The sequence below is a fragment of the Oncorhynchus keta genome, unplaced genomic scaffold (assembly GCF_023373465.1).
Source record: "Oncorhynchus keta strain PuntledgeMale-10-30-2019 unplaced genomic scaffold, Oket_V2 Un_contig_833_pilon_pilon, whole genome shotgun sequence".
Classification (NCBI taxonomy): Eukaryota; Metazoa; Chordata; class Actinopteri; order Salmoniformes; family Salmonidae; genus Oncorhynchus; species Oncorhynchus keta.
The window spans coordinates 159,474-177,924 of NW_026289992.1; the positions used below are offsets into that span (position 1 = coordinate 159,474).

The 18,451-nt window shown below is 42.4% G+C and overlaps 1 protein-coding gene across 1 annotated transcript in view; it reads left to right on the top strand.

The window, feature by feature from the left end:
* The first annotated feature begins 6,279 nt into the window (after positions 1–6,279).
* The window catches only part of usp3 (ubiquitin specific peptidase 3), a 47,924-nt gene continuing 35,752 nt past the window's right edge, over positions 6,280–18,451 (top strand). Inside the window, exons 1-8 of the mRNA XM_052512436.1 lie at positions 6,280–6,636; positions 9,297–9,357; positions 9,553–9,696; positions 10,485–10,568; positions 13,569–13,650; positions 16,823–16,905; positions 17,440–17,511; positions 17,564–17,605. Coding sequence (XP_052368396.1) covers positions 6,546–6,636; positions 9,297–9,357; positions 9,553–9,696; positions 10,485–10,568; positions 13,569–13,650; positions 16,823–16,905; positions 17,440–17,511; positions 17,564–17,605 — 659 coding nt within the window. The 5' untranslated portion in view covers positions 6,280–6,545. The remainder of the gene's footprint in view (positions 6,637–9,296; positions 9,358–9,552; positions 9,697–10,484; positions 10,569–13,568; positions 13,651–16,822; positions 16,906–17,439; positions 17,512–17,563; positions 17,606–18,451) is intronic.

The window sequence follows — 18,451 nt, forward strand, 5'->3', positions numbered from 1 at the left end:
GTCCTGTATAGTCTCATAACATGATTAAAACTATAATGTTGATATCATGGATGGTCCTGTATAGCCTCATAACATGGTTATAACTATAATGTTGATATCATGGATGGTCAGTCCTGTATAGTCTCATAACATGATTAAAACTATAATGTTGATATCATGGATGGTCCTGTATAGCCTCATAACATGGTTATAACTATAATGTTGATATCATGGATGGTCAGTCCTGTATAGTCTCATAACATGATTAAAACTATAATGTTGATATCATGGATGGTCAGTCCTGTATAGTCTCATAACTTGATTAAAACTACAATGTTATGAAGATCCCGAGGTATTGAAACCCCTGTGTTTTCCATTGGAAAGGACAAAGTGTCTTCATAGAGCTGGTGAGTGTAATATTGAGAGGGCAGACAGTGGATTTGTTCAAATTGATCTTATAACCTGAAAACTTGCCAGACTGAGCAATTGTGTCTAAAATGAGAGGGATGGATTTCTCAGGGTTGGATATGTAGAGCAAGACATCATCCGCGTAAAGCGAAATCTTGTGCTGCAGGCCGCCTGCAGAAACACCCATAATACTTGGATTGCTCCTTATCAGCTCTGCCAGTGGCTCCGCCCCCAACAAGTAGAGCAGCGGGGACAGCGAGCACCCTTGTCTTGTGCCCCGTTCCAGAGGGAATCTGTCAGAGTTCAGTCCGTTAGTAGTCACCATGGCATTTGGATGAGAGTATAGTGATTTGATCCATTTAATACAATTTGGGCCCATATTGAACTTTTCTAAGACTGAAAACAGATCTTGAGATCTTCTTGGTCGGGATCTTCATAACACCAGATCTGAATTTCCTTTTCAAGGAAAATTATCTTCCACTCCTGGATCGAATCAAGAACGATCTCCAAACCTGGATCTCCCTCCCAATTAGCTTAGTAGGAAGAATTAATGTCATCCGTATGAACGTCCTCCCTAGACTGAACTACTTATTTCAGATGCTCCCATGCTATCTCCCACTTTCCTTTTTCAAAACAACTAACCAAAGTATCACCAAATTTATATGGGTCAATAAAAAACCTAGGATCATGTTTTCCACTCTATCGAAACCTGAATCGAAGGGTGGTCTTGCTCTTCCCTCCCTTCAATTGTACTACTGGTCTGCCCAAATCCGCAACATGCTAACATGGATTAAAAACAGACAAGAGTCAACGTGGATTCAGATAGAAGCCCAATCATGTGGTTCATTGCCCTTAAGCGCAATTATATTCATTAATAACTTTAGTGAAGTGGGCAACATAGCCAAAACAAGTGTGATTTACAGCACCCTACTAGCGTGGAGGGACTGTAAGAAATACCTGGGCATTTCCTCCCAAATATGTTCTCACTTGCCTATAGTAGGCAACCCAGACTTGCCATAAGCCCTGAGGGATGCCAACTTTAATCTTTTCCAACTCTAGGAATCAGGACCTTTTCAGACATATTTCATCAGAAAACCACTACACTGAAATCCTTTCAAAAGCTCTGCAGTGAATTCGATGTGCCAAGATCCCATTTTTTTATATCTTCAAATTAGACATGTAATTTCCTCATTTACCTCCAAGAGGAGGTTTAGAACTCAGATGAATTCAGTTGAAACCCTTCTTGTCACAGCACAATCCATTAAAGGCAAAATATCTTACATATATAGACTCCTTTCTGAGAAAGGAAGCTCCTCCTTTACTCCTTTGAAAATAATCTGAGAAAAGGACCTTGGTCTGACTATCAGTGATGAGTTATGGGCGGAGGTTTGCGACAGGGTATACTGCTCCTCTACTAATGTAAAAATGAAATAATCTAATTACAAATTTTGGTACAAATTTTATTATACTCCTTTGAGACTCCATAGAATGAAAACAGATATGTCTCCTAACTGTAAAAGAAAGTGGAACCTATATGCATGTATTTTGGAGCTGTAGAGATTCTGGCAAATCTGTACATACTGCTGCACAGAAAATACTAGAGGTACAGTTTGATATGACCCCGTGTATCTATCTTCTTAATGCCCAGCAGGACTTTGTTCTTGATCCTGACAAAGAAAATTTGCTTATGACTATTACATACTTTGCTAAGAAATGTATTCTTCTATTGTGGGCCTCTAATACCCCTCCTACATTTAAAATGTGGATTGACCAGATTGTTGACTTTCTTCCTCTTGAAAAGCTCACTTCTGACCTCCACAAGAGACAGCCCAAGTTTGATAGACTCTGGTCTCCACTATATTTCAAACTGGACAGAGTGAACGGGGTGACTAGGGAAATGTGCAGATACATGTTGTGTAAGGTGCTGTATAATCTAAAAACAAATTATTGGCCCGTCGTCTCAGCGAAGGCTAGAAATAGCTAATAAAAATGTTTTTTTGTGTTTAAAAAAAAATGGTACGTGTATATATATATATATATATATATATATATGCACCAAGGAAAAAATAATTAAAATAAAATAAAAACTTGTATTATTTTTCTTAATCTTTTATTTTAATTGTATTTTTTTTTTCAAATGTATTATTATATTTTTAAACTTTTTTTTCTCTTCTTTAAAAAAAAAAAGTCTGTCACATCTGTGAATGTGGAATGTGTTTTGTTGGTTGATTGAAAAACAAGAAAACTGAATAAAACTTAAATAAAAACTACAATGTTGATATTGTGGATGGTCAGTCCTTGCTTCCATAGCTCTATACATTGGAGAGCGGTTACATTTCTCTTCATCACTCAGCTTTTTACAGAAAGAGGAGCAGGGAGGACACTTTGTTATTGTTTCTACTGCTGATTGACACTAAGAAGTTACATTTCAGATTAAATACACACTCAGGGTTATTCTTGGTCTCTTTGTTGCCTCTCTGATTAATGCCCTTCTTGCCTGGTCCATGAGTTTTGGTGGGCGGCCCTCTCTTGGCAGGTTTGTTGTGGTGCCATACTCTTTCCATTTTATAATAATATAATGTATTTAATGGTGCTCCGTGGGATGGTGAAAGTTTCAGATATTTTTTTATAACCCTGATCTGTACTTCTCCACAACTTTGTCCCTGACCTGTTTGGAGAGCTCCTTGGTCTTCATGATGCCACTTGCTTGGTGGTGTCCCTTACTTAGTTGTGTTGCAGACTCGGTGGCCTTTCAGAACAGGTGTATATCTACTGAGATCATCTGACAGATCATGTGACACTTAGATTGCACACCAAGCAGACTTTATTTAACTAATGATGTGACTTCTGAAGGTAATTGGTTGCACCAGATCTTATTTAGGGGCTTCATAGCAAAGGGGGTGAATACATATGCACACACCACTTTTCAGTTTTTTATTTTTAGGAATTGTTTTGATTGAAATTCACCAATATGGACTATTTTGTGTTACATGAAATCCAAATAAAAATCCATTTAAATTACAGGTTGTAACGCAACAAAATAGGAAAAATGCCAAGTGGGATGAATACTTTTGCCAGGCACTGTACATGTATGTATTTATAGATGTGTGCATCTTTGAATTCGCTGTTGAATGGCTCCTTATCCATTTTGTATAGGTCTAAAAATGCAACTAATTTGTGAAACTTTTCATACAAACGTAAAAACATACCAAATACACACTTACAACCCTTAGGCTAGGTAACAAAATATAGGTTAGGCTATAGCTTACCTCAATGTGTTGCAGACATCTCTCTAATCCCTCCGTCTCCAAACAGTAACTATTCCTCACATCGCCTGCACAGTCTCCTGGGGGAGGATCAGGTGGGAAGCAGAGTCCAGTATGGTGTAAGAGCCAAAGGAAGAACAGTCTCCTGGGGGAAGCAGAGTTCAGGATGGTGTAAGAGCCAAAGGAAGAACAGTCTCCTGGGGGAAGCAGAGTTCAGGATGGTGTAAGAGCCAAAGGAAGAACAGTCTCCTGGGGGAAGCAGAGTCCAGGATGGTGTAAGAGCCAAAGGAAGAACAGTCTCCTGGGGGAAGCAGAGTCCAGGATGGTGTGAGAGCCAAAGGAAGAACAGTCTCCTGGGGGAAGCAGAGTCCAGGATGGTGTGTGAGCCAAAGGAAGAACAGTCTCCTGGGGGAAGCAGAGTCCAGGATGGTGTGTGAGCCAAAGGAAGAACAGTCTCCCTGGGAAGCAGAGTCCAGGATGGTGTAATAGCCAAAGGAAGAACAGTCTCCCTGGGAAGCAGAGTCCAGGATGGTGTAATAGCCAAAGGAAGAACAGTCTCCTGGGGGAAGCAGAGTCCAGGATGGTATGAGAGCCAAAGGAAGAACAGTCTCCTGGGGGAAGCAGAGTCCAGGATGGTGTGAGAGCCAAAGGAAGAACAGTCTCCTGGGGGAAGCAGAGTCCAGGATGGTGTGAGAGCCAAAGGAAGAACAGTCTCCTGGGGGAAGCAGAGTCCAGGATGGTGTAAGAGCCAAAGGAAGAACAGTCTCCTGGGGGAAGCAGAGTCCAGGATGGTGTGTGAGCCAAAGGAAGAACAGTCTCCCTGGGAAGCAGAGTCCAGGATGGTGTAATAGCCAAAGGAAGAACAGTCTCCTGGGGGAAGCAGAGTCCAGGATGGTATGAGAGCCAAAGGAAGAACAGTCTCCTGGGGGAAGCAGAGTCCAGGATGGTGTGAGAGCCAAAGGAAGAACAGTCTCCTGGGGGAAACAGAGTCCAGGATGGTGTGAGAGCCAAAGGAAGAACAGTCTCCTGGGGGAAGCAGAGTCCAGGATGGTGTGAGAGCCAAAGGAAGAACAGTCTCCTGGGGGAAGCAGAGTCCAGGATGGTGTAAGAGCCAAAGGAAGAACAGTCTCCTGGGGGAAGCAGAGTCCAGGATGGTGTAAGAGCCAACATAGGCACAACGGCCGGGTGAATCACACCGTGCGTCTCCAGATACGATTAGTGGACTGTCACCAACTGTATCCAGAATGGCCTCTGTGTGCTGGGTCAACATGTAGTTAACCTCTGGCACATGGTGCTGTTGGCTTGTGAACCGTCACAGAGACATGGACACCAGACTGAGGAGGTGACATGTTTCCACAAATATGGAATGGGAGCCGCCAGTAAAGAAGGCTGCTGATGGCACCAACAGATTCCCTGCAAACAACTTTCCCACTCTGGTCTGGGGATCCCACTTCCTCCTGTGGCCCACAATACACGGTCTCCATGGTGATGGCCAAACCATGTATTTTCAGGGATGAACTGATGACACCTGCTCAACATCCTGGCCCATTGCAGACATTGACATTGAACTCCTTAAGCTTTCTATCAGACTATGTATTGTGGATCTTGCATCTTCAAAAGTACGTCTTGGCTTCTGAGCTCTCAGATTCATACAGAGAGTTCTGGTCTTCACTGATCTCCATCGGCTCCATCTGTGGTGTAGTTCTGGTCTTCATTGATCTCCATCAGCTCGATCTGTGGTGTAGTTCTGGTCTTCACTGATCTCCGTGAGCGCTATCCAGCTGGGCCTTGAGCTCTACCGCAGCACAGGAACACTCTGGCACCAAGGGGTCAGTTTGTCACGCTATACTAACCGTTATTTCCTGTTGGTAGAAAACAATTAAGTAATCTATTAGGCTATAATATATTGGCCATATACCACACCTCCTCAGGCCTTATTGCTAAAGTATATTTCCTTCTTTATCAAATTGATCAAGCACAAATATAATATTTCTTTCAAACCACTTAGGGAAGAACAAAGAACTGTTTTTAACCTCAATATCTTTGTTGTTCCACAGAAGTGCCTTGTGTGGGGAGAAGTTGTGGCCATAACATAGTTTCCAGGCTAAAAGGGCTTGTTCATGAAATTTTGACAGTAATTTTGCTAGACAATAGTTGCACTTCCACACACATGTAAGACCACCCAGTTTTAGAATGAAGTACCATAAAGATTCAGAGTTAAACATATTTTATCCAGTTTACTTTAAAGGTATTGTTGATATCAATGAACTCTAGTACTTCAAGCCCACCATCAGCTCTTTGGTTTGATATTACAGGCTTCTTAAGTTTGTGTTGTTTATTTTCCCATATAAAGTCTAGAAAGGTTTTGTTGATATCCTTGCTGGTTTGATCAGCTACAAATAAGGATGGAGCATGCAAAAACAAAACGTGACAATAAACCCTTCCAATAATAGGGAGGTCACGCTGGAGCCAATTAAAACACGGATTTAGTTTTTAACCTCTGAGAGAAAGCGGGATGTTGACGGATGACACGGTTAACCAATCACTAACAACTCGAGTTGTTTTCGCTAATACGTCACTTCCTCTAAATTCCCTTAAAATGTTTTTTGGAGCGTTTGACTCGTTTACACTTTCTTTTTTTTTTCTTTTTTTGTGGACGTGATAGGTTTTTGTTTTGATCGTGGCTCCCATCGAAATGGTGTCAAATGAAGATAAATTAATAATATGGTCTGTTGCTACGTTAGCTCGCTAATTAAGCAACAATTTAATCACGACACAACAGCTTAATTAGCTTATATTTTTTTGCCTGCCAAAGCTGCTACGTAAGCTAGCGCAACAACACTGCTGAAACTCGGTAGCTAATAGCTAAGCTAGCTAGCCTAATCTAGTTTGATGGAGTGCCCTCATTTGAACTCCAATGTTCGCATTACCATGGGTTCCTCAAGCTTCCCCCACGGTTCCCCATCCTCCTGGTGTTGCAGCGGTGAGTTAGTATAATAATACATTTCATTCTGGTAGCTATAGCGTTAAACAACCACACTTAGTTAGCTAACTAGTCCACCTGATAGCTACTTGTCTTGACTAGGACTTGGTTTTTCTAGTTTCCCCTGGCTGTCTCTTGATTTGTGAAGTTATTTGCCCCGCACACTTTTTTTATTATTTTTTTTTACACATTTTTGCACCAACGCTTATGCGATGCGCCCTTCATTAAATTTAATAATATTCAGATATTTCTATAATGAAACCAACTTGATGGTGACTCATCTATTTTCATGGCTTGTGAATGTGCTGCCCCATGGTGTTCCCACACGGACATATCGCCATGTTTTTATTTATTTATTTATTGCAACAATATTACACATCGATACAGGGACATTCCTGTGAATACAATGACACAAATTAAATAATAGAACACCAGGACATCATTAATAATTAATGACAAGGCAATGAGACATTAACAGACATTGAGACATGACTTCTAATCATTTTTCCAACTTTTTAAGTTTCACAAGTTTGAGGGATTTATAAAATTCTATCAGTTCAATGAAGAAGAAAGAAAACCCTACAAAATAAGGACATTTTCCACCCCATTTAAATTTGTGAATAATAATGTTTAAAAAAATAGTTATGATGGGAATTACAAGGATAAGCGTAATGCCATTTAACATCATCAAAGGGTAACGTAGGTAATTCTGGAGATTTTATACACAAGCATTCATGAATTTCACATTGTATATAGACTCCCCCTTTTTCTCTACTGTGTTATTGACTTGTTAATTGTTTACTCCATGTGTAACTCTGTGTTGTCTGTTCACACTGCTATGCTTTATCTTGCAAATGAGAACTTGTTCTTAACTAGCCTACCTGGTTAAATAAAGGTGAATTTTTTTTTTTCAATCCATAGTTTACTAGAATGGTGTCATGAAAAAAATAAATGCTCGATAGATTCTGAATCAGAGGAACAGAAGAAACCAGGCATTTGGTCAAAATGGAATCTTTTGTGCAAGAAATCATTTCCACGATAGATGTATGAAAATATTGTAAAATTAGTTCAACTTTTGGGGATAACTGGGCAAGTAAGGCAAAGGGTAGTCTCATTTGACCATAATATGGGTTGGTTCCTTCCATAGCATTATATCATTATAATCACCAAAAATTACTTGACTGCCAATCATTTCCACTTATTGTTGCATTTTTTGAATCCAAAAAGTTTAGTCATTAATTTGTAAACTTGTAAAAGAGAGAACAACCTCCTAACAAAGTGTTCTTAATAAGTCCAAGTAAAGAAAGTGGAATTGCTTTGCAAACCTTTCATATATTCTCTCTGAGTAATATTAACCTGAAATGTACCAATGAACTCGTCAAATGGTAAGAACTCCCCAGTGTTGTCTACCAAATCACATGCAAAATGAATACTCTTGTCAAACCAAAGGCCTTTCAAGATGGATTTCCTATTAATTTTTAAACTATATTATTCCAAATCAATGTTTTGTGGGGGGATTGTCCTTGATTATAATTTTCCAGAAAAATAACATTTGCTGGTGTAACTTAAACAATTTGACATTTAATTTGCTAGGGTCAAAATCAAATTTCATTAGGAATTTAAGTCCAAGTTGATTAAACAGTTAGGGATATAATATAATAATAATAATATATGCCATTTAGCAGATGCTTTTATCCAAAGCGACTTACAGTCATGTGTGCATACATTCTACGTATGGGTGGTCCCGGGAATCGAACCCACTACCCTGGCGTTACAAGCGCCATGCTCTACCAACTGAGCTACAGAAAGATACCACAGAGGATTAGACATTTCAACCATGCATTCTAAAAGCTGCCACTAACGACTCAAAATCAATAGCCTGTTAACCTCCATGATCATAGTCTTTCACTAATTGTGATTTCCGAATATAATATGTTTAATTCCTCCAAACAAATCTAAATATAACAGAATTGACTTTTTATTTTATTTAGGTTATTAAGAATAAAAAGTGCCTGACTTGGGTAAATGATTCTAGATAAGCATTACAACCCAAACCATCAAACTATTATTTTTTAAGACAACAAAAAAAAAACGGGATTTTAACTGAGTTCGTCGTGAAACTCAAATTATGGCTTGAATTCACTTGGAGCTCCGTTTAATGTGACCACTCACTCCGACCATCTTGTCCCCAAACACACATCTCCACGTTACATCGCTTATTTACTGAGACAGTCGGGAAAAGTGACCACCTGCTCTAATTTAGCGATCTATCATGCTCCGAAAACCTGTGTGAGCCTAACTGGTGGGGAGGAAGCGTATTTCATGAACTGGAGACACAGCTTGTAAAATAATCAGGATATCGTTCTGCCAGGTAGGCATAGGCTACTTTGTAGCTAGTTAACATTTACACTGAAGAAAATATAAACGCAACAAGTAGAAATTTCATAGATCGTTCATACAAGGAAGTCGATCAATTAAAATGCATAAAATAAAAAATATATATATATCTCGCCAGTACTTTAATACGCATCGTGGGGATAACACTGGTTCATACGGAGCCAAATGTAGCAATCTAAAAACCCTACATATGGCGAAGAACGGTTTGAGAGCTATGAATGTCCTTAAGTTACATAGCCTTTAACGTCTCTTCTTCTCTCTAGTTTGCAGGTCAAACAAAAGTCCCTGGGTATGTCTCACCTGTCTCAATGTGCATTGTGGGAGGTTAGTATTGACATGCAATCATTGTAGCTACTTGCGGTAGAGAGTTTGTCATCTATTTCAACAGGACCCATTCCAGCTTTTAGATGCGTATGAAGGTCCATGTGACTATTGCGAAAGTGACATTGCCTTAACCGATGTAAAACTGTAGTCGAGTGCATGTGTTGTGTTTAATGCAGTCAACCTTTCTCTCTCCAGGTATGTGAATGCACATGCTAAGCAGCACTATGAGGACAGCCAGAGTCAGGTGACGGGAGGTGCTGGTCAGAAGAGATGTGAGGAGCAGGAGAAGAACGCTCAGCACCTGGTCTGCATGGACTGCAGCAGCTACAGTCTCTTCTGGTGAGTGGACCACCTGGTCTGTAGCAGCTACAGTATCTTCTGGTGAGTGGGCCACCTGGTCTGTAGCAGCTACAGTCTCTTCTGGTGAGTGGGCTGCCTGGTCTGTAGCAGCTAGTCTCTTCTGGTGAGTAGACCACCTGGTCTGTAGCAGCTACAGTCTCTTCTGGTGAGTGGGCTGCCTGGTCTGTAGCAGCTACAGTCTCTTCTGGTGAGTAGACCACCTGGTCTGTAGCAGCTACAGTCTCTTCTGGTGAGTGGACCACCTGGTCTGCAGCAGCTACAGTCTCTTCTGGTGAGTGGACCACCTGGTCTGTAGCAGCTACAGTCTCTTCTGGTGAGTAGACCACCTGGTCTGTAGCAGCTACAGTCTCTTCTGGTGAGTGGACCACCTGGTCTGTAGCAGCTACAGTCTCTCTCTGGTGAGTGGACCACCTGGTCTGTAGCAGCTACAGTCTCTTCTGGTGAGTAGACCACCTGGTCTGTAGCAGCTACAGTCTCTTCTGGTGAGTGGGCTGCCTGGTCTGTAGCAGCTACAGTCTCTTCTGGTGAGTAGACCACCTGGTCTGTAGCAGCTACAGTCTCTTCTGGTGAGTAGACCACCTGGTCTGTCCACAGAACTGTGGCACAGGATTCAGAAACGTCTTGGCCCTTGCGTACTTATTACGGCATAGTGACTCTACTGTATACAGCCAGACCTGTCTCTCTGTATTCACAGGTGTGGCGTTGACCTCTCTCTCTCTCTCTCTCTCTCTCTCTCTCTCTCTCTCTCTCTCTCTCTCTCTCTGTAGTTACAGGTGTGATGACTTCGTAGTGAACGACACCAAGCTAGGACATGTGCAGAAGGTGAGAGAGCATCTACGGAGTCTGGACAAGTGAGTATTCATTAGCAGGATGACCCTACAATGTCTTGTCATTTGCCACTGTTTGCCAACTGGGGTGTTTTCACTAAGAATCAAATAGGAGCAAATTGAACAGCACGTGGAGGGACCTAACTGAGTTTGTCCAAGCAAAACCCCTAATTTGTATTGGAAAATGGTTTCTGTTGCCAAACATTTTGCTCTAGTGTGCAACTCATGAATTTTAGGGCTTATCGCATTTAGTCGACTGGACGTTTGTTTGGTCCATAGGCTGTTTGCTGGTCGACAGAGATTTCTTTTAGTTGAGCAGTCGCCCCAAAAATAAGCGTAAAAATACCATGGTGTTCAAGACAGCTGGCTGATTGGCTCCTCTCTGAGTGGACTGATCCATTGTGGAGGCTGTGGGGATGGTACAGTCCATCATTCTTACACATGTGCTTCTGAAATTGTATATGGTTATACACTGCTAAAATAAAGGGAACACTAAAATAACACATCCTCGATCTGAATGAATTAAATATTCTTATGAAATACTTTTTTCTTTACATACCCCCTTTTTCAATCTTGGCTCATCGCTGCAACTCCCCAACGGGCTCGGGAGAGGCGACGAGTTTGCGATAGTAAACTTATTTGTTAAGTATTTGTTATTCAAATTAAAAGCCCAATGAATACTGGCCTTTGTGTAATGATTCAACTCTCACCGCTTGTGGGACATTTATTCTGAAGGCACGTATAAATAACAACTGCACGAGGACAGACTGTGACTGACAGGCTGACTCACACGTCAGTTACAAATGGTATCTAGCTAGAAATGCTTTTTAAATTCTACAAAGGAAAGTAGACGAGGAATGTGTTCCAGCTAGAGTGGACATCTGTCTGTTTGCAGGTATAGTCAATATTGAAAGAAAAAAAGCTTTTTATTAAAGTATTCAGACACTTTGCTAAGAGACTTGAAATTGAGTTCAGGTGCATCCTGTTTTATTCACCATCCTCGATGGTTCTACAACTTGGAGTCCACCTGTGGTAAATTCAATTGATTGGACATGATTTGGAAAGGCACACACCTGTCTATATAAAAGGTATCACAGTTGACAGTGTATGTCAGAGCAAAAACCAAGCCATGAGGTCGAAGGAATTGACAGTAGAGCTCCGAGACAGGATTGTGTCGAGGCACAGATCTGGGGAAGAGTAGCAAAACATTTATGCAGCACTGAAGGTCCCCAAGAACACAGTGGCCTCCAATAGTCATAAATGGAAGAAGTTTGGAACCACCAAGAATCTTCCAAACTGAGCAATTGGGGGAGAAGGGCCTTGGTCAGGAAGTAGACCAACAACCCAATGGTAATTGACAGAGCTCCAGAGTTCCTCTGTGGAGATGGGTGTCCTTCTGGAAGGTTCTCCCATCTCTGCAGTACTCCACCAATCAGGCCTTTATGGTAGAGTGGCCAGATGGAAACCACTCCTCAGTAAAAAGCACATGACAGCCCGCTTGGAGTTTGCCAAAAGGCCCTGAAAGTGACTCAGACCATGAGAAACAACTTTCTTGTCGGATGAAACCAAGATTGATCTCATTGGCCTGAATGCCAAGTGTCACATCTGGAGGAAACCTGGCACCATCCCTACGGTGAAGCATGGTGGTGGCAGCATCCCTACGGTGAAGCATGGTGGTGGCAGTTCATGCAGTGGGGACTGCAGCAGCAGGGACTGGGAGACTAGTCAGGATCGAGGGAAAGATGAACGGAGCAAAGTTCAGTGATCTTTGATGAAAACCTGCTCCAGAGCCCTCGGGACCTCAGACTGGGGTGAAGGTTCACCTTCCGACAGGACAACGACCCTAAGCACACAGCCAAGACAACGCAGAAGTGGCTTCGGGACAAGTCTTAATGTCCTTTAGTGGCCCAGCCAGAGCCCAGACTTAAACCCGATCGAGCACCTCTGGAGAGACCTGAAAATAGCTGTGCAGTGACGCTCCCCATCCAACCTGACAGAGCTCGAGAGGATCTGCAGAGAAGAATGGGAGAAATTCCCCAACTACAGGTGTGCCAAGCTTGTAGCGTCATAACCAAGAAGACTTGAGTCTGTAATTGCTGCCAAAGGTGCTTCAACAAAGTACTGAGCAAAGGGTCTGAACTTATGTAAATGTAATATTTTGTAATAAATTTACAAATAAATCTGTTTTTGCTTTGTCATAGTGTAGATTGAGGGGTGAAAAACAATCCTTTCTGCATGCCCTGTGTATCTTATCAAGGTTTGAGATGTTTTAGTCAAACATCTGTTTCTGCTTCTTGAGGTCAATTTGCTGATTTTTAAAAATGATTTGTAATTATGTTCCAGAACAATCCGCTGAAGAAACTAGTCTCATGGCTGAATCTAGTTGATAATCCCTGATGGAGGGTGTCATTTGGGACACAGCCCTATTCTACACAGCCTACTTACCATTAATGATATATCTAGTTGATAATCCCTGATAGAGGGTGTGATTTGGGACAAAGCCCTATTCTACACAGCCTACTTACCATTAATGATATATCTAGTTGATAATCCCTGATAGGGTGTCATTTGGGACACAGCCCTATTCTACACAGCCTACTTACCATTAATGATATATCTAGTTGATAATCCCTGATAGAGGGTGTGATTTGGGACACAGCCCTATTCTACACAGCCTACTTACCATTAATGATATATCTATAATGTAATGTCTTCCAGTTCTCCATTGGCTGTTGACAGACAGAAGCTCTCGTCTAACTGATATAATTTACATTATGAACTGGGTGGTTCGACCCTGAATGCTGATTGGCTGACAGCCATGGTATATCAGACCGTATACTACGGGTATGACATAACATGTATAAACCACGGCTAAGGGCTGTATTCAGGCACTCCGCGTTGAGTCGTGCGTAACATCAGCCCTTGGCCGTGGTATATTGACCATATACCACACCCCCTCGGGTATTATTGCTTAATTATAACTGTTTTTGTCAGTTGAGACTGAATGTTATTTATCTCCTACAGCTCTCCGCTGGCTGTTGACAGACGGACAAAGAGGAAACTTCTGGAAAGCAACTCTCCTACCAGTAAACTGTTGAAGGACAATGTGAGTGTTCCACGATTGATTGGTTTTATTTGCCAGATGTAAAAAAACGTTTCCTGATCTTATATCTCTCAGATACAGACACTTCAGAACAAACTTCCTTTAGATTGTTTTGTAGGATGTAGTGACTCTGTTTTGCAATGTGTTTCTATGGGCTAATAGATAATAATACATATTTTATACTTTTTGATCCTTCAAGTTTAAAATTCTAAATCAAATGGCTAAATTATCCTCTGTTTGTCCTTAAAATAATTCCGTATGTTAGTAAAGTATTGCCCCCTTTATCATTTTCTCTACTTTTGCTTATTTTTGATACTGAATGTTATCCGACCTTCAACCAACACCTAATATTAGATAAAGGGAACCTGAGTGAACAAATAAAACAACAATGACATATTTATTTAAATAACAAAGCTATAAAAAAGTAATTGCAGCACCCAATGCCCCTGTGTGGAAAAAGTAATTGCCCACTTACAGTCAATAACTGGTTGTTCCACCTTTAGCTGCAATGACTCCAACCAAACACTTCCTGTAGTTGTGGACCAACCAAACACTTCCTGTAGTTGTGGACCAACCAAACACTTCCTGTAGTTGTGGACCAACCAAACACTTCCTGTAGTTGTGGACCAACCAAACACTTCCTGTAGTTGTGGACCAACCAAACACTTCCTGTAGTTGTGGACCAACCAAACACTTCCTGTAGTTGTGGACCAACCAAACACTTCCTGTAGTTGTGGACCAACCAAACACTTCCTGTAGTTGTGGACCAACCAAACACTTCCTGTAGTTGTGGACCAACCAAACACTTCCTGTAGTTGTGGACCAACCAAACACTTCCTGTAGTTGTGGACCAACCAAACACTTCCTGTAGTTGTGGACCAACCAAACACTTCCTGTAGTTGTTGATCAGTCTCATGTCTCTGAAGGAATTGTGGCCAACTCTTCCATGCAGAACTGCTTTAACTCAGCAAAATGTGTTGGTTTTCAATCATGAACTGGTCGTTTCATGTCCTGCCACAACATCTCTATTGGGGTTAGGTCTGACTAAGCCGTTCCTAAACTTAAAATTTGTTGCTTCTTAACCATTTTCATTTGGACTTAATTGTTTTGGATCATTGTCTTTTGCTGCATGACCCAGCTGGCTTCAGCATCACCTCCCAGACCGATGGATTGACATTCTCTGATGCAGAGCAGAATTCATGGTTCATTTACATTTACATTTAAGTCATTTAGCAGACGCTCTTATCCAGAGCGACTTACAAATTGGTGCATTCACCTTATGACATCCAGTGGAACAGCCACTGGTTCCTTCTATTAAGTCGTCCAGGTCCTGAGGCAGCAAAGCCTCCTCAAACCATCACACTACCACCACGTGTTACCGTTGCTATAAGAATCTTCCTGCGGCGTTTGGTTTTTCACCAGGCATAATGGGACTCATGTCGTCAAACGTTATACTTTTGGCTGTCGGTCATCAATGATATTACCGTAATATCGCAACAACTCAGATGGCTACCAGTTTATAGACTGTGACAACCCAAATGGCTACCAGTTTATAGACTGTGACAACCCAAATGGCTACCAGTTTATAGACTGTGACAACCCAAATGGCTACCAGTTTATAGACTGTGACAACCCAAATGGCTACCAGTTTATAGACTGTGACAACCCAAATGGCTACCAGTTTATAGACTGTGACAACCCAAATGGCTACCAGTTTATAGACTGTGACAACCCAAATGGCTACCAGTTTATAGACTGTGACAACCCAAATGGCTACCAGTTTATAGACTGTGACAACCCAAATGGCTACCAGTTTATAGACTGTGACAACCCAAATGGCTACCAGTTTATAGACTGTGACAACCCAAATGGCTACCAGTTTATAGACCGTGACAAGCTTGTTATTAACTTCTTCAATTCCATTTAAACTGCTGAGTTTGACAACATACTGCAGGGTATAGATGGAATGTCTTTGTTGAAATGTGCAGTACAAGCTCAGTCTCTGTAATGTCAGCGGAGCTCTGGGCTAGACGACAATGACAGTCTTGCTGATGTAGACCCCAGACGGACTGTTCTCTAAACACAGTCTAGCTGCTGTAGACCCCAGACTGACTGTTCTCTAAACACAGTCTAGCTGGTGTAGACCCCAGACTGACTGTTCTCTAAACACAGTCTAGCTGCTGTAGACCCCAGACTGACTGTTCTCTAAACACAGTCTAGCTGCTGTAGACCCCAGACTGACTGTTCTCTAAACACAGTCTAGCTGCTGTAGACCCCAGACTGACTGTTCTCTAAACACAGTCTAGCTGCTGTAGACCCCAGACTGACTGTTCTCTAAACACAGTCTAGCTGCTGTAGACCCCAGACTGACTGTTCTCTAAACACAGTCTAGCTGATGTAGACCCCAGACTGACTGTTCTCTAAACACACTCTAGCTGATGTAGACCCCAGACTGACTGTTCTCTAAACACAGTCTAGCTGATGTAGACCCCAGACTGACTGTTCTCTAAACACAGTCTAGCTGATGTAGACCCCAGACTGACTGTTCTCTAAACACACTCTAGCTGATGTAGACCCCAGACTGACTGTTCTCTAAACAGTCTAGCTGCTGTAGACCCCAGACTGACTGTTCTCTAAACACACTCTAGCTGATGTAGACCCCAGACTGACTGTTCTCTAAACACAGTCTAGCTGCTGTAGACCCCAGACTGACTGTTCTCTAAACACAGTCTAGCTGATGTAGACCCCAGACTGACTGTTCTCTAAACACAGTCTAGCTGATGTAGACGCCAGACTGACTGTTCTCTAAACAGTCTAGCTGTCATGTCTGAGAGTGTCAAAGCAGACTACTTTTTTTTTTCACCTTTATTTAACCAGGTAGGCTAGTTGAGAACAAGTTCTCATTTGCAACTGCGACCTGGCCAAGATAAAGCATAGCAGTGTGAACAGACAACAGAGTTACACATGGAGTAAACAATTAACAAGTCAATAACACAGTAGAAAAAAAAGGGGGAGTCTATATACAATGTGTGCAAAAGGCATGAGGAGGTAGGCGAATAATTATGATGGCTGCCCCAACTTCTGTAACCCTTCTAATAGAGGAATGGCAGTTTCCCTGTCTGTGTGCACTGTTGCTTCATAATGGCTCAGCTATGGTCTCTCTCCTTCCTCTCAGGGTGGGGCCTCCGCTCTCTCTGCCATGGGATTACGTAACCTAGGCAACACATGCTTTATGAACGCCATCCTGCAGTCTCTCAGGTAAGTCCCTCAGGTGAGTTGTGGTTAGGCTTAGGTAAGTCCCTCAGGTGAGTTGTGGTTAGGCTTAGGTAAGTCTCTCAGGTGAGTTGTGGTTAGGCTTAGGTAAGTCTCTCAGGTGAGTTGTGGTTAGGCTTAGGTAAGTCTCTCAGGTGAGTTGTGGTTAGGCTTAGGTAAGTCTCTCAGGTGAGTTGTGGTTAGGCTTAGGTAAGTCTCTCAGGTGAGTTGTGGTTAGGCTTAGGTAAGTCCCTCAGGTGAGTTGTGGTTAGGCTTAGGTAAGTCTCTCCGGTAAGTCCCTCAGTTGAGTTGTGGTTAGGCTTAGGTAAGTGTCTCTGGTAAGTCCCTCAGGTGAGCCAAGGCCCATTATGGTCCCCCAGGAGGCTGGGCTCTATATGGCCTCTGGGGGGCTGGGAGGCTGGGCTGGGGGGAGAGGCTGGGCTGGGAGGGGGGAGGCTGGGCTGGGGGGGAAGAGGCTGGGAGGGTAAAGGGTGTTAAAGAGGCTGGGCTGGGAGGGTAAAGAGGCTTTTTCTATTCCAGTAACATCCAGCAGTTCAGCTGTTATTTCATGGAGCTGCCAGCGGTGGCGCTGGGCTCGGGGGGAGAGGCTGGGCTGGGGGGAAGACTGCAGGGCGCTTTTTCTATTCCAGTAACATCCAGCAGTTCAGCTGATGTACCACACCCGCAGTCAGGGGGACACCAGTGTGTAAGGTCTTACGTGTGTGTTTGTGTTTGTGTTTGTTTGCAGGGCCTGAAGGTACATTTTTGGTCCACCAGCCACTGTGGCAGATCTACCAGCCACTGTGGCAGATCTACCAGCCACTGTGGCAGATCTACCAGCCACTGTGGCAGATCTACCAGCCACTGTGGCAGATCTACCAGCCACTGTGGCAGATCTACCAGCCACGCAGATTTTTACTAGCCAATATAAAACATTTACACCAAAAACCGTAACACTTGAGCATGTGAACAAAATAGCCAAGAAACATGAGGACAGTCTCACTTCAGTAGACTTTAGTTTTGAGTAAATTAGACTCAACTTTTATGCCTTCTAAAAATGAATGTCTCACTCGGCACCCAGCCAGGCTGTGTTGCAGCGCGAGGTGGGATACAGTTTTTTGTGCCATTCATTGACCCGCTATTTAACAAAATGGTAGAAATACTTTAACTGCTACTGCAGCATTTATTTAGCTATACATGTGATCATACTTGACTATTTTATTCACAAATACGAGTGAAATGCTCCCACTGTTGTCCCCTGACCATCTGCCATCGTGGCTGGTGAAATGCTCCCACTGTTGTCCCCTGACCATATAATAATACACCATAGGGTGATATGGACCAAATATCATATCACGGTATAATAATACACCATAGGGCTGGGCGATATGGACCAAATATCATATCACGGTATAATAATACACCATAGGGTGATATGGACCAAATATCATATCACGGTATAATAATACACCATAGGGCTGGGTGATATGGACCAAATATCATATCACGGTATAATAATACACCATAGGGCTGGGTGATATGGACCAAATAT